General features: G+C 56.6%; 2 protein-coding genes and 1 long non-coding RNA gene across 4 annotated transcripts; 1 reads left to right on the plus strand and 2 right to left on the minus strand.

The window, feature by feature from the left end:
* Positions 1–396: 396 nt before the first annotated feature.
* Positions 397–7688, minus strand: pklr (pyruvate kinase L/R). 2 transcript variants are annotated; one of them, XM_088621442.1, is made up of 11 exons: positions 7563–7688; positions 5456–5620; positions 5193–5284; positions 4978–5109; positions 4714–4900; positions 3937–4207; positions 3277–3427; positions 2493–2645; positions 2038–2204; positions 1200–1381; positions 397–1119 (listed from the first exon to the last, which is right to left on the minus strand). In XM_088621442.1, exons 2-11 carry the CDS (start codon positions 5595–5597, stop codon positions 1013–1015), a joined length of 1584 nt encoding a protein of 527 aa, XP_088477568.1. In that variant the 5' UTR covers positions 5598–5620; positions 7563–7688; the 3' UTR covers positions 397–1012. The 2 variants fall into 2 exon arrangements, with proteins under 2 accessions (XP_088477568.1, XP_088477567.1); XM_088621441.1 differs by having other exon boundaries at positions 7469–7610.
* Positions 2645–11756, plus strand: LOC148640096 (uncharacterized). Its single transcript, XR_015930698.1, has 3 exons — positions 2645–2753; positions 2790–4224; positions 7499–11756. It is a non-coding gene; the product is annotated as an uncharacterized LOC148640096 (long non-coding RNA).
* cyp11c1 (cytochrome P450, family 11, subfamily C, polypeptide 1) lies at positions 7881–15879 on the minus strand. Its single transcript, XM_088621443.1, has 9 exons — positions 15485–15879; positions 14023–14178; positions 12873–13075; positions 11797–12000; positions 11019–11179; positions 10074–10240; positions 9774–9852; positions 8561–8761; positions 7881–8440 (listed from the first exon to the last, which is right to left on the minus strand). Exons 1-9 carry the CDS (start codon positions 15703–15705, stop codon positions 8330–8332), a joined length of 1503 nt encoding a protein of 500 aa, XP_088477569.1. The 5' UTR covers positions 15706–15879; the 3' UTR covers positions 7881–8329.
* Positions 15880–15910: the final 31 nt, after the last annotated feature.

A 15910-nucleotide genomic window follows, 5' to 3' on the forward strand; every position in this document is an offset into this window, starting at 1 on the left:
ATCTGCTAGGGGCCATGATGACATCACCCCAGGATGTGCTTGTCGTGTGATGACATCACCCCAGGATGTGTCTGCTGTTATGATGACGCCGCTGTAGGGGGCTCATTCAGAGAGGCTCTGGAGCCCCCAGGGTGAAGACCAGCCCTCTCTCCTGGCTGTGCCCGCTGTCCACAGGGGCACAGGAGTGATGTATTGCGCTGTGTGAGTATTGATGCCAACGCGCGAGGCAGCAGACACTGCTGTCCTTTTAATCGACCTGTCTGTTTGCCTGTCCCTATGTCCATCTGTCTTGTCTCTGTCCAGCTGTCTGTCCCTCTACGCTGATGTGGTCATCTCCATGGTCAGGCTGGCTTCAGCGAGAGGCACACACACACACACCGCACACCCAGCACAGGAGAGGCTTGACTGATTTATTGTGGCGTTCTGACAAGAGCAGGCGTGGCCTGTAGGGTTACATCTCCCAGCGCTGCTTGTGTACACTGTAATACTGTGTGCTTGTGTCAGTCGGTGTGTCAGTGTGTTACTGTGTCAGAGAGTTGCTGTGTTGCTGTGTCAGTGTGTTACTGTGACAGAGAGTTGCTGTGTCAGTGTGTTACTGTGACAGAGAGTTTCTGTGTCGCTGTGTTGCTGTGTCAGTGTTGCTGTGTTGGGGTGTCAGAGAGTTGCTGTGTTATGCTGCTCTGTGTTGCTGTGTTGCTGTGTTGCTGTGTCAGAGTGCTGCTGTGTTGCGGTCTCAGAGAGCTGCTGTGTCAGTGTTGTTGTGTTGCAGTCTCAGAGAGCTGCTGTGTCATTGTTGTTGTGTTGTGGTCTCAGAGAGCTGCTGTGTCAGTGTTGCTGTGTTGTGGTCTCAGAGAGCTGCTGTGTCAGTGTTGTTGTGTTGCGGTCTCAGAGAGCTGCTGTGTCAGTGTTGTTGTGTTGCAGTCTCAGAGAGTTGCTGTGTCAGTGTTGCTGTGTTGCGGTCTCAGAGAGCGGCTGTGTCGCTGTGTCGCTGTGTCGCTGTGTCAGGCCGTGCTCACGGCACGCTGACGGCCCTCATGATGTTGGTGAACCCGGAGCCCGGCCTCCAGCCCGTCACCACGATCACCATGTCTCCCGCCCCGAAGAAGCCGCGCGCCCGGCCTGCGGAGAGAGGGGCTGGTCAGGGGGAGAGGGCGCAGGGGGGAGAGACGGGATCGCGGGGCGCCGCCCCCCCACGTTACCGATGTCCATGGCGAAGGTGACCCTGCGGTCCAGGTCGTCGGCCCAGACGGCGGCCGGCGGCTGGAGGAACAGCGCTGGGAAGACGCCGCGGAGCAGCTGGGCTTGCCGGGCCACCTGGGCGCTGCGGGTCACCGCCAGGATAGGGGCCCGCGGCCGGTACCGAGACAGCAGCTGGGCCGACCTGAGACACACAGGGGGGCGATGAAGGAGTGACAGCGACAGGTGGTGAGGATGATGATGATGAGGAGGAGAGTGATGAAGGAGTGACAGCGACAGGACCTGCCGGAGGTGGTGAGGACGATGATGATGAGGAGAGTGATGAAGGAGGGACAGCGACAGGACCTGCCGGAGGTGATGAGGACGATGATGATGAGGACAGTGATGAAGGAGTGAGTACCTGCCGGAGCTGGTGAGGACGATGATGAGGAGGACAGTGATGAAGGAGTGAGTACCTGCCGGAGGTGGTGAGGAGGATGATGAGGAGGACAGTGATGAAGGAGTGAGTACCTGCCGGAGGTGGCGAGGACGATGATGAGGAGGACAGTGATGAAGGAGTGAGTACCTGCCGGAGGTGGCGAGGACGATGATGAGGAGGACAGTGATGAAGGAGTGAGTACCTGCCGGAGGTGGTGAGGGCGATGATGAGGAGGACAGTGATGAAGGAGTGAGTACCTGCCGGAGGTGGTGAGGGCGATGATGAGGAGGACAGTGATGAAGGAGTGAGTACCTGCCGGAGGTGGTGAGGGCGATGATGAGGAGGACAGTGATGAAGGAGTGAGTACCTGCCGGAGGTGGTGAGGGCGATGATGAGGAGGACAGTGATGAAGGAGTGAGTACCTGCCGGAGGTGGTGAGGACGATGATGGCTCCTGCGCAGCACTTGAAGGACGCCTCCACTGCGCCGATGGCCGTGACCTCTGTGGGGTCAGAGGTCAGCGGGGTCAGCCGCCGCAGCTCCTCAAACAGCTGCTGGTGGAAAATTGCCGCCTCGGCCTCCCGGCACACCTGACGTGTGGACAGACAGGTGGACACATGGACACGGTCAGCGTCGGGGACAGACAGGTGGACACATGGACACGGTCAGCGTCGGGGACAGACAGGTGGACACGTGGACACGGTCAGCATCATGCACAGACAGCTGGACACACAGAGATGGCTGGTGTCATGCACAAACAGGTGGACACGTGGAGATGGTCCGCGCTGCACACAGACTGGTGGACATGAGGACACGGCCAGCGTCACGCATAGGCAGGGACACAGAGGCTGAGAGGTGGACAGGTGGAAAAGACTCACCGAGTGCATCATTCGCACGGCCTCAATGGGGTACTGCCCCTTGGCCGTCTCGGCGGACAGCATGACACAGTCCGCGCCGTCCAGCACCGCGTTCGCCACGTCACTGCCCTCCGCCCGCGTCGGCCTCGGCTTCCCCACCATACTCTCCAGCATCTGCCACAGGGCAGAGGGGCCCACACAGAGACAGAGACAGGGGGACATGGGCAGAGACACAGAGACACAGAGCCAGGTGGACAAAGTGACACAGAGAGAGAGAGACAGGTGGACACGGTCAGTGACCCAGAGAGAGAGAGACAGGTGGACACGGTCAGTGACACAGAGGGAGAGAGAGAGACAGGTGGACATGGTCAGTGACACAGAGAGAGAAAGAGAGACAGGTGGACATGGTCAGTGACACAGAGACACAGAGCCAGGTGGACACAGTCAGTGACACAGAGAGAGACAGGTGGACACGGTCAGTGACACAGAGAGAGAGAGACAGGTGGACACGGTCACTGACACAGAGAGAGACAGGTGGACACGGTCAGTGACACAGAGACACAGAGCCAGGTGGACACAGTCAGTGACACAGAGAGAGAGACAGGTGGACACGGTCAGTGACACAGAGAGAGAGAGACAGGTGGACACGGTCAGTGACACAGAGAGAGAGAGACAGGTGGACACGGTCAGTGACACAGAGAGAGACAGGTGGACACGGTCAGTGACAGACTGACAGTTACACTGTGACACTCTGGACTCCAGTCCTGTTCCTTGTGGGCGAGAGGTCAGAGGTGGCCAGTCACACCTGTGTGGCGCAGATGACCGGTTTGCCAGCTCTGTTGCAGTGTCCGATCATCATCTTCTGGGCGATGAAGACCTTCTCCGCCGGGATCTCGATGCCCAGGTCCCCACGAGCTACCATGATGCCATCGCTCTCTGCCAAAATCTCATCGAACCTGAGAGAGACAGGGACCGCGAGGGGCTGAGGTCAACACTGCTGAACACCAGCACACAGTGCTGAGACACACTGAACACCAGCACACAGCACTGAGACAGGGGGCCGACACACACTGAACACCAGCACACAGCACTGAGACAGAGGGGCCGACACACTGAACACCAGCACACAGCACTGAGACAGAGGGGCTGACACACTGAACACCAGTACACAGCACTGAGACAGAGGGGCAGACACACACTGAACACCAGCACACAGCACGGAGACAGAGGGGCTGACACACACTGAACACCAGCACACAGCACTGAGACAGAGGAGCTGACACACACTGAGCACCAGCACACAGCACGGAGACAGAGGAGCTGACACACACTAATCACTGCTGAACACCAGCACACTGCAGCAGCATGATGAGGAGACGGATGTACAAGAGGGACACATGTCAAAGTGCGAGAGAGAGACGGACAGTGAGACGTCCACTCTGCCTGACTCCGCCCCCCGACTGACCTCTTGACCCCCTCATGGTTCTCGACCTTGCTGATGACCTTGATGTGGCGTCCGGCCTCGCCCAGCGCCGCCCGTACCGCGCGCACGTCCGCCGCCTTGCGGATAAAGGAGGCGAAGACCATGTCGACGCCCTGCTGCACCCCGAAGGCCAGGTCCGCCCGGTCTCGCTCTGACACCGCGGGCAGGTCGACCTTCGCCCCTGGCAGGTTCACCCCCTTCCTGCTGCACAGGACACCCCCATTCTCCACCTCCGTCTGCACCCAGTCTGGGCCTGACAGAGGCAGCGAGGTGAGGGTGAGGGTGAGGGTGAGGGTGAGGGTGAGGGTGAGGGAGTACACTGCAGTGTGAGTGTCTGTGAGTGTGTGAGCTCACTGCAATTTGAATGAGAGTGAATGTGAGAGTGAGCACTGCAATGTGAATGAGAGTGAGTGTGAGTAAGACTGTGAGTGTATGAGCACACAGGAGTGTGAGAGTGTGTGATCACAGTGCAGTGTGAATGGGAGCGAGTGAGTGTGTGATCACACTGCATCGTGAGTGTGAGTGAGACTGTGAGTGTGTGAGCACACAGGAGCGTGAGAGTGTGTGACCACACTGCAGTGTGAATGGGAGCGAGTGAGAGTGTGAGCACAAACACACTGCAGTGTGAGTGTGAGCACAAACACTGCAGTGTGTGTGAGCACACTGCAGTGTGAGTGAGACTGTGAGTGTGTGTGAGCACACTGCAGAGTGAGTGAGTGTGTGAGCTCAGTGCAGTGTGAGTGAGTGTGAGGGTCTTACCTATCTCCAGCACCCTGAGTGAGATCAGTCCGTCGTCGATGTAGATGCGTCTCCCAGGCTGGACCACGCGAGGCAGGCTCTCATAGTCAACCCAGATCAGCTGGCCGTCCGTGCTGTCCCGCAGAGAGCCAGCCGTGACCACTCGAACCCGGGACCCTCGCTCCAGCTCCACCTCCCCGTTCACCTCCTGCACGCAGACGCGAGGACATTATAGACTACTGACTCTGTCCAGTCAGTCCAGTCCAGGGCAGTTTCTACACTCACCCCTCTGACCAGTCCTGTCCTGATCTCTGGCCCCTTGGTGTCCAGAGCGATGGCCACGGGCCGGTAGTACAGAGGGTCAGAGGTCAGGGTCTCCGTCGCCTCCCGGATATTCAGAATGGACTCTGCGTGGTACTGTGGACAGATGGTCAGACGGACAGGTCAGCAGACTGGCAGGAAAACACAGAGAGTTAGAACCGTGGGGACAGGGCACTGACCTCATGTGACCCATGAGAGAAGTTGAGGCGGGCGATGTCCATCCCAGCCTTAATCATCTCCTGCAGTCTGGGCACCGAGCGAGAGGCAGGGCCTGGACAGAGGGACAGAGACAGTCAGGGAGTCAGTGGTCAGTGAGTGGTCAGTCAGGGTGTCAATGAGCACCGAGCGAGAGGCAGGGCCTGGACACAGGGACAGAGACTGTCAGGGTGGTCAGTCAGAGAGTCAGTGTGTGTGTCAGGGTGTCAGTGGTCAGTCAGAGTACCAATGGTGCAGATGATGCTGGTGTTGCGCGCTGTGATGGGCTCCTGGTCGATGTCCAGCAGACACAGGTGCTCCAGGAAGGTGTCAGCCATGGCGGCGTCCAGCTGCTGCCGCTGGATGAAGGAGTCTGGGAGCTGAGCCATGGCGCAGGAATAACGTCGGATTGCTGGGAGAGAGGGAGGGGGGGTGAGCAGCCAGCGCACACTGCAGTGGGGGGAGGGGAGGGACTGGCACAGTAAACACAGGGTGAGCATGGCTGCCCAGCAAACACACAGTGTAAATAGGGCACAGTAACTGTATGGAGCACAGAGAGTGAGACAGGTCCCTGTTCAACAGCTCCAGTGCCAGAGAGTGAGACAGGTCCCTGTTCAACAGCTCCAGTGCCAGAGTGAGACAGGTCCCTGTTCAACAGCTCCAGTGCCAGAGAGTGAGACAGGTCCCTGTTCAACAGCTCCAGTGCCAGAGAGTGAGACAGGCCTTTATTCGACAGCTCCAGTGCCAGAGAGTGAGACAGGTACCTATTCAACAGCTCTAGTGCCAGAGAGTGAGACAGGCCTCTATTCGACAGCTCCAGTGCCAGAGAGTGAGACAGGTACCTATTCAACAGCTCTAGTGCCAGAGAGTGAGACAGGTACCTATTCAACAGCTCTAGTGCCAGAGAGTGAGTCAGGCCTCTATTCGACAGCTCCAGTGCCAGAGTGTGAGACAGGTACCTGTTCGACAGCTCCAGTGCCAGAGAGTGAGACAGGTCCCTGTTCAACAGCTCTAGTGCCAGAGAGTGAGACAGGCCTATATTCAACAGCTGCAGTGCTTGAGAGTGAGACAGGTTCCAGGTGATCAGGTCTACACCTTCATTAATAACATAGTGTGACATATGTCTCCATTCTCACTGTCAACACTGGCTGCTTATGAATTAATTATGTGCTCAGTCTCCCACTGTCCACTGGGAGTTAACAGCTGTTTGTTTAGTGCAGGAGGTGTCAAGAAGAAGCCTAATAATAACACAAACCCTGACTGATACTCTGACACGCTGCCACACTGACTCTGACTCTCTGTGAGACTCTCCGACTGACTCACTCTGTCCACCAGTCCGTTTACCAGTGCGTCCATCAGGATGTCCACCACTCAGTTCCTCAGCCAGCCCATCAGTATGTCCACCGGTCAGTTTCTCAGTCTGTCTTTCAATCTGTCCATCAGTATGTCCACCGGTCAGTTTCTCAGTATGTCCACTTGTCTACCGACCAGTCACTTTATCTGTCCCTCTGCCAGTCCCCTGGTCAGCCTGTCCATCAGACGGTCCACTGGTCAGTCTCTCAGTCAGTCCATCTGTCCCTCGGTCAGTCCCCTGCTCGGACTCCATGCTCTGAGCTCCCAGAGCCTGGGCTCCTCAGGTCACTCATTAACTGTGTCTGTTATCTCCAGTGTTAATAAGTAACTGGGCCCAGGCTGACGGCCCAGAACTTTGCTTCTCTAAATAAAAGCTGATGCCTGTTGGTGGATTTATAGCAGTAACTCCATCAAAACACCTGAACCAGCTTAACAGTTGACCCTGTCCTGCAGACTCCACAACAGCCCAGTCGTGCCCAGTATATCCCAGGACACTCCGGTCCAGTCCAGCTAAGCCCAGTATAACCCAGTACACTCCGGTCCAGCCTTGATAAACCCAGTATATCCCAGTACACTCCGGTCCAGTCCTGAAAAGCCCAGAATATCCCAGTACACTTTGGTCCAGCCCTGATAAGGCCAAACCAGTTGTTTCCAGTCCTGCTGCTGCTCAGTCCACCTTAAATGTAAAGTATTCAATCCCAGTCCAGTCCGGTGCGGTTCGGTCTTTTCAGAGGAGAGACGTGAGCAGGGAGGAGTGAGAGGGAGGAGAGGGAGAGTGAGAGAGAGGGGAGCGGGGAGGAGTGAGAGAGAAGGGAGAGGGGAGGAGTGAGAGGGAGGAGAGTGAGAGTGAGAGAGGAGTGAGAGGGAGAGTGAGAGAAAGGGAGATGACTGTCTCTGTCTCTTTTACCCTGAAAGCACTTTAAGCTTCACTCTCCAGGCCTTAAACGAAGCAGCCAGCCCACCAGGAGCCCCAGACACGCCCGAAACAGCCCGACACCAACCTGCTGGCGAAGCGAAGTCTCTGAAGACGGACTTTATGAGCAGGAAGCGTTTCAGAGGAAGAGCGAGAGGAGGGAGAAGGGGGCGGAGCGGTGAAGGTGGAGGCTGTTGTGATCGTTGTGCTGATCTGTGCTGCCACCCTGAGGTGGACAGGCGGAACTGCGGTAGGATATCTGGACGCCCCTGCTGTCACATTGCTTTGTCGTTTTCAGAAGCCCAAGAGCAAATCGAATGAAGACGAACACAGAAGAAAGAGCCTGATCGCAGGGCTTCTGCATGGGCATGCAGCCAGCAGAAAAAACACAGGCCACTCGCACACATCTGCTGATCAGCGTTTATTATACTGGACCAGTCTGGACAGAGCACATCGCCAGCACCCCCAAACACAGTAGGATTCTCAGTCTCTGTGCTGACGTCACAGCAGGGTGATTTCAGGGTTCGGTGTGAGGTCAAGGCTGGGTGAAGGTGATTTGGGGGTTCAGTGTGGGGTCACAGTAGGGTGAAGGTGATTTGGAGGTTCAGTGTGAGCTCAAGGCTGGGTGAAGGTGCTTTGGGGGTTCAGTGTGAGGTCAAGGCAGGGTGATGGTGATTTGGGGGTTTGGTGTGAGGTCACAGTGGGGTGATGGCGATTTGGAGGTTCAGTGTGGGGTCACAGCTGGGTGAATGGGATTTGGGGGTTCAGTGTGGGGTCACAGTAGGGTAAAGGTGATTTGGGGGTTCAGTGTGGGGTCACAGTAGGGTGAAGGTGATTTGGGGGTTCAGTGTGAGGTCACAGTAGGGTGAAGGTGATTTGGGGGGGTTTCTCTGGCTGCAGGATCAGGGTGTACTTGGTGTTGATGTCAGCAGTAGACGACACTTCCAGACGGAAATTCCGCAGAATCTGCAGGAGGAGAAAGAAAAACTCTTTATTTTCCTGGGATGTTGCCTGGATTTGCTCCAGAGCCATGAGATCTTCACCCCGACCTCACCTGGCTCTGCACTGAGGCATCCTGGGACTTACGTGTAGCAGGAAGAGCTGCATCTCGTTCTCTGCGATGCGGCGACCCACGCACTGTCGCGACCCGAACCCGAACGCCAGCGAGCGGAACGCGGAGCCGCCCTCCTCCCGGCCGGCCCCCCAGCGGGCCGGGTCAAACCGCCGGGGGTCACTGAACACCCCCTCGCACCGACCCAGGGGGTACAGACACACCTGTACAAGAGTCTGCGAGAGGGAGAGGAGAGAGGGGTTAATACAGTACCCACTGTACTGCACTGGCAAGCACTGAATTGTGTAGCATTTGTGTATCTGCAGAGGTGCAGTCATGCTGAGCAGCTGTGTGATTGTGGTGAGGTGCAGTCGTGCTGCACACCTGTGTGACTGTGCAGAGGTGCAGTCATGCTGCACACCTGTGTGACTGTGCAGTGGTGCAGTCGTGCTGCACACCTGTGTGACTGTGCAGTGGTGCAGTCGTGTTGCACACCTGTGTGACTGTGCAGTGATGCAGTCGTGCTGCACACCTGTGTGACTGTGCAGTGGTGCAGTCGTGTTGCACACCTGTGTGACTGTGCAGTGGTGCAGTCGTGCTGCACACCTGTGTGACTGTGCAGTGGTGCAGTCGTGCTGCACACCTGTGTGACTGTGCGGAGGTGCAGTCGTGCTGCACACCTGTGTGACTGTGCAGTGGTGCAGTCGTGTTGCACACCTGTGTGACTGTGCAGTGATGCAGTCGTGCTGCACACCTGTGTGACTGTGCAGTGGTGCAGTCGTGTTGCACACCTGTGTGACTGTGCAGTGGTGCAGTCGTGCTGCACACCTGTGTGACTGTGCAGTGGTGCAGTCGTGCTGCACACCTGTGTGACTGTGCGGAGGTGCAGTCGTGCTGCACACCTGTGTGACTGTGCAGTGGTGCAGTCGTGCTGCACACCTGTGTGACTGTGCGGAGGTGCAGTCGTGCTGCACACCTGTGTGACTGAGCGGAGGTGCAGTCGTGCTGCACACCTGTGTGACTGAGCGGAGGTGCAGTCGTGCTGCACACCTGTGTGACTGTGCAGTGGTGCAGTCGTGCTGTACACCTGTGTGACTGTGCAGTGGTGCAGTCGTGTTGCACACCTGTGTGACTGTGCAGAGGTGCAGCCGTGCTGCACACCTGTGTGACTGTGCAGAGGTGCAGCCGTGCTGCACACCTGTGTGATTGAGCTCCAGTTTAACTGAGCTGTTGTAGCTGCCTGCTCACCCCAGCAGGTATGTGGTAGTTCTGAAGGACGATGTCCTTGACAGGATACCGCTGGACTGTGATGCCCACTGGATATAATCTGAAAGAGAGCAGGTATTAATATGTCTGTTTCATAGCTCTGTAAATAGTCCATTATTTAATTAACCTTCTTCTGTGGACAGAAAAAATAAAAGTTGGAACAGTCTCCTAAGATCAGTGAGGCTACTTAAAATCAGAAATTCAAAAGATAAAGGAGGAGATACAACAGGCACAGTGCAGTGACCTTGCATGCTTAGTAATGGGGCGGGTGTGACCTCTGACCTGAGTGTCTCCTTGACTGTGCCCTTCAGCAGTGGAGCCCCCTGCAAAGCTTGCGCCACATCGCCCCCTGCCTGAGCCCAGGAGAACTGCACTTGTCTCCTCACTGCTTCCTGCACTGAAGGGTTACGGGCCAGCTCAAACAAGGCAAACTGTAGAGGCACTGCAGTCTGGAGAGAGAGGTTAATACAGACACACTGACTGGACACTCCAGTACATTAACACTGCACTGAGAGAGAGGGGTTCATACAGACACACTGACTGGACACTCCAGTACATTAACACTGCACTGAGAGAGAGGGGTTCATACAGACACACTGACTGGACACTCCAGTACATTAACACTGCACTGAGAGAGAGGGGTTCATACAGACACACTGACTGGACACTCCAGTACATTAACACTGCACTGAGAGAGAGGGGTTCATACAGACACACTGACTGGACACTCCAGTACATTAACACTGCACTGAGAGAGGGGGGTTCATACAGACACACTGACTGGACACTCCAGTACATTAACACTGCACTGAGAGAGGGGGGTTCATACAGACACACTGACTGACTGGACACTCCAGTACATTAACACTGCACTGAGAGAGAGGGGTTCATACAGACACACTGACTGACTGGACACTCCAGTACATTAACACTGCACTGAGAGAGAGGGGTTCATACAGACACACTGACTGACTGGACACTCCAGTACATTAACACTGCACTGAGAGAGAGGGGTTCATACAGACACACTGACTGACTGGACACTCCAGTACATTAACACTGCACTGAGAGAGAGGGGTTCATACAGACACACTGACTGGACACTCCAGTACATTAACACTGCACTGAGAGAGAGGGGTTCATACAGACACACTGACTGGACACTCCAGTACATTAACACTGCACTGAGAGAGAGGGGTTCATACAGACAGAATGCATGAGCTGTACCGTGTCGATCCCCCCAACCATCAGTTCAGTGATGTTGGCCTTGACAAGCTCCAGGGACAGCTGTCCTCCCCCCATCAGCGCCCCCAGGACCCCCAGGAACTGTCCCCTGGACACACTGCCCCCCCGCAATCGCTGGTATGACTGCTGGATACGGGAGTCCGCTGAAAGACAGAGGGAGAATATGTCACAGCAGAGTGTTGTGTAGTACAGTACAGTGTAGCACAGCTCAGTAGTACAGTACAGTGTAGTAGTACAGTGTAGTGTAGCACAGTTCAGTAGTACAGTACAATGTAGTACAGTACAGTGTAGCACAGTTCAGTAGTACAGTACAATGTAGTACAGCTCAGTAGTACAGTACAGTGTAGCGTAGTACAGTACAGTGTAGTACAGCTCAGTAGTACAGTACAGTGTAGTAGTACAGTGTTGTGTAGTACAGTGTAGCATAGCTCAGTAGTACAGTACAGTGTAGTAGTACAGTGTAGTACAGCTCATTAGTACAGTACAGTGTAGTAGTACAGTGTAGTGTAGCACAGCTCAGTAGTACAGTACAGTGTAGTAGTACAGTGTAGTGTAGTACACTGTAGGCACAGCTCAGTAGTACAGTACAGTGTAGTTTAGTACAGTATAGTAAGATCACTAACTGTCAGTGCACACAGCTCCCCACAACGCTGTCTTGCACTGCTCATCTTCCACACTGCATCTCCACAGTAGAGCTGAGTCCCTGTGGGTGAGCTGGGAGATCAGCACCAGTTTCTGTCCCCTGCTCTTGCTGACTCACCGTGGCTGAAGATGTGGTCCCAGGCCTCCAGGTGCTTCTTCCACATGGAGGAGCGCAGGAGGGGCAGCAGGCTGGGGGGCAGGTACAGCAGGGGCAATGTGGTCTCCAGCATCTGCTCCACCGCCAAGATGAAGCACTGAGCCTCCGGACTGGGAGGGTCAGACAGCAGCCCTATCCGCTCCCCGTACAGCACATAGCAGATAGCTGAGAGACAGAGGGGTTAATACACACCTACTGGCGCTGTGCTGGGAGACAGAGGGGTTAATACACGCATACTGGCACTGTGCTGGGAGACAGTGGGGTTAATACACACCTACTGGCGCTGTGCTGGGAGACAGAGGGGTTAATTCACACATACTAGCGCTGTGCTGGGAGACAGAGGGGTTAATACACATGTACTGGCGCTGTGCAGGGAGACAGTGGGGTTAATACACGTGTACTGCCGCTGTGTTGGGAGACAGTGGGGTTAATACACGTGTACTGCCGCTGTGTTGGGAGACAGAGGGGTTAATACACATGTACTGGCGCTGTGCAGGGAGACAGTGGGGTTAATACACGTGTACTGCCGCTGTGTTGGGAGACAGAGGGGTTAATACACATGTACTGGCGCTGTGCAGGGAGACAGTGGGGTTAAAACACATGTACTGGCGCTGTGCTAGGAGACAAAGGGGTTAATACACACGTACTGGTGCTGTGCTGGGAGACAGAGGGGTTAATACACATGTACTGGCGCTGTGCTGGGAGACAAAGGGGTTAATACACATGTACTGGCGCTGTGCTGGGAGACAGAGGGGTTAATACACATGTACTGGCGCTGTGCTGGGAGACATGGGTTAATACACATGTACTGGCGCTGTGCTGGGAGACAGAGGGGTTAATATACACGTACTGGTGCTGTGCTGGGAGACATGGGTTAATACACATGTACTGGCGCTGTGCTGGGAGACAGAGGGGTTAATACACACGTACTTTCGCTGTATGGCTCCACAGCCGTAGTTGCGCAGTTGTGTAGCTTGTAGTAGTTGCACGTGAGTATGACAGGGTAGACTTGCACAGTTGCATAGTAAGAGACTCACATTCCAGGGTGTATCGGAAGAGGTCAGGGCTTAGGTCAAGGGTCAGCTGCCTTCCATGGGGTCCCTGCTCCACCTGCCTTTGCAGTCGCACTGAAAAATCACACGCAACTTCATCCAGGTGCGGCAGGAAACGCATCACTGCTGCAGGGTTCATGACCTCGCGGTTCAACAGCAGGCGGTCCTGACGCCACTCTGCCCCGTTTCTGAGAGAGAGGAGAGAGGAGAGGGAGGAGGGAGAGGAGGGGGGAGAGGGGGGAGATAGACAGGGGGTAGAGGAGAGAGGAGAGAGGAGGATGGAGAGAGGAGAGAGAGGAGAGTGATAGAGGGGGAGACAGACAGGGGGTAGTGGAGAGGAGAGAGAGGAGTGTGATAGAGGGGGAGACGTAGAGGAGAGGAGAGAGAGGAGAGTGATAGAGGGGGAGACAGACAGGGGGTAGAGGAGAGAGGAGAGAGGAGGATGGAGAGAGGAGAGAGAGGAGTGTGATAGAGGGGGAGACAGACAGGGGGTAGAGGAGAGAGGAGAGAGGAGGATGGAGAGAGGAGAGAGAGGAGTGTGATAGAGGGGGAGACAGACAGGGGGTAGAGGAGAGGAGAGAGAGGAGTGTGATAGAGGGGGAGATGTAGAGGAGAGGAGAGAGAGGAGTGTGATAGAGGGGGAGACAGACAGGGGGTAGAGGAGAGAGGAGAGAGGAGGATGGAGAGAGGAGAGAGAGGAGTGTGATAGAGGGGGAGACAGACAGGGTGTAGAGGAGAGGAGAGAGAGGAGTGTGATAGAGGGGGAGACAGACAGGGGGTAGAGGAGAGAGGAGAGAGGAGGATGGAGAGAGGAGAGAGAGGAGTGTGATAGAGGGGGAGACAGACAGGGTGTAGAGGAGAGGAGAGAGAGGAGTGTGATAGAGGGGGAGACAGACAGGGGGTAGAGGAGAGAGGAGAGAGGAGGATGGAGAGAGGAGAGAGAGGAGTGTGATAGAGGGGGAGACAGACAGGGGGTAGAGGAGAGAGGAGAGAATAGGATGGAGAGAGGAGAGAGAGGAGTGTGATAGAGGGGGAGACAGACAGGGGGTAGGGGAGAGAGGAGAGAAAAGGCACTCAGATACCCAAGCAGACAGACAGGCAGGGGAGTCGCACTCAGACAGGTAGATGGACTGACTTGAGAAAGACGCCTTTGCTGTGGTTCCGTGTCTCTCGGTGGGCGGCCCAAGGTTCGAGCAGCATCCTGCGGGGGTGCAGCCCCTCGGCGCGGAACAGAACCCCAATATCCTCAGGCAGCAAGATGTTCACACTGACCTTTGACCCCAGACGCTCCCTGAGACAAAGGGCAGGAGAGCCCAGAGAGGGGGGGTTAGGACACTGACCGCTGTGAGAGAGAGAGGCAGCAGGAGAGTGAGCAGCAGCAGCAGCAGCAGCAGGAGGAGAGTGAGCAGCAGCAGCAGCAGGAGGAGAGTGAGCAGCAGGAGAGTGAGCAGCAGCAGCAGCAGGAGGAGAGTGAGCAGCAGCAGCAGCAGCAGCAGGAGAGTGAGCAGCAGCAGCAGGAGGAGAGTGAGCAGCAGCAGCAGGAGGAGAGTGAGCAGCAGCAGCAGGAGGAGAGTGAGCAGCAGCAGCAGCAGGAGAGTGAGCAGCAGCAGCAGCAGGAGGAGAGTGAGCAGCAGCAGCAGCAGGAGGAGAGTGAGCAGCAGGAGAGTGAGCAGCAGCAGCAGCAGGAGGAGAGTGAGCAGCAGGAGAGTGAGCAGCAGCAGCAGCAGGAGGAGAGTGAGCAGCAGCAGCAGCAGCAGGAGGAGAGTGAGCAGCAGGAGAGTGAGCAGCAGGAGAGTGAGCAGCAGCAGCAGGAGGAGAGTGAGCAGCAGCAGCAGGAGGAGGAGGAGAGTGAGCAGCAGCAGCAGGGGAGTGAGCAGCAGCAGCAGCAGCAGGAGGAGAGTGAGCAGCAGCAGGAGAGTGAGCAGCAGCAGCAGGAGGAGAGTGAGCAGCAGCAGGAGGAGGAGGAGAGTGAGCAGCAGCAGCAGGAGAGTGAGCAGCAGCAGGAGAGTGAGCAGCAGCAGCAGCAGCAGCAGGAGGAGAGTGAGCAGCAGGAGAGTGAGCAGCAGGAGAGTGAGCAGCAGCAGCAGGAGGAGAGTGAGCAGCAGCAGCAGGAGGAGGAGGAGAGTGAGCAGCAGCAGCAGGGGAGTGAGCAGCAGCAGCAGCAGCAGGAGGAGAGTGAGCAGCAGCAGGAGGAGGAGGAGAGTGAGCAGCAGCAGCAGGAGAGTGAGCAGCAGCAGGAGAGTGAGCAGCAGCAGCAGCAGCAGCAGGAGGAGAGTGAGCAGCAGCAGCAGGAGGAGGAGGAGGAGAGTGAGCAGCAGCAGCAGCAGGAGGAGAGTGAGCAGCAGCAGGAGGAGAGTGAGCAGCAGGAGAGTGAGCAGCAGCAGCAGCAGGAGGAGAGTGAGCAGCAGCAGCAGCAGCAGGAGGAGAGTGAGCAGCAGCAGCAGCAGGAGGAGGAGAGTGAGCAGCAGCAGCAGCAGCAGGAGGAGAGTGAGCAGCAGCAGGAGGAGAGTGAGCAGGAGGAGAGTGAGCAGCAGGAGAGTGAGCAGCAGCAGCAGAGTGAGCAGCAGACACACACACACACACACACACACACACACCTGTAGATGGGCCCCAGGGACTGGAAGGTGCTCTCCATGTGCTGGTGCAGGGAGTCGAACCGGTTCTCTCTCCAGTACTTCAGCAGGTTGACCCAGCCGCTGGCGCCCGTGCTGGGGATCTCCTCGAACCCGCGCACCACCTGCCCCGAGGCTCCCGTCCCGGAGAGGGCAGCGCGGCACAGCGGCGCAGAGAGGGGCCGGCGAAGGACGGGAGTCAGCATCTCTGCCCACACTCTCACACCGACTCACTCTCTCTCCCCTTCTGATCACTCCTCCCGGCTCGCTGTCACTCCCAGCCTCAGCACCAGAGGAGACCGGGGTCCGGCGGGAGGTTGTCTCAGCAGTCCTCCTCCTCCTCAGCCTGTCTCGCTCTCTGGGTCCCTTAACTTTTCGCTCTCTTCTCACAATTTATACACCTCCTCCCTC

This window comes from Lepisosteus platostomus, chromosome 26 (assembly GCF_059453375.1).
Source record: "Lepisosteus platostomus isolate fLepPlt1 chromosome 26, fLepPlt1.hap1, whole genome shotgun sequence".
NCBI lineage: Eukaryota > Metazoa > Chordata > Actinopteri > Semionotiformes > Lepisosteidae > Lepisosteus > Lepisosteus platostomus.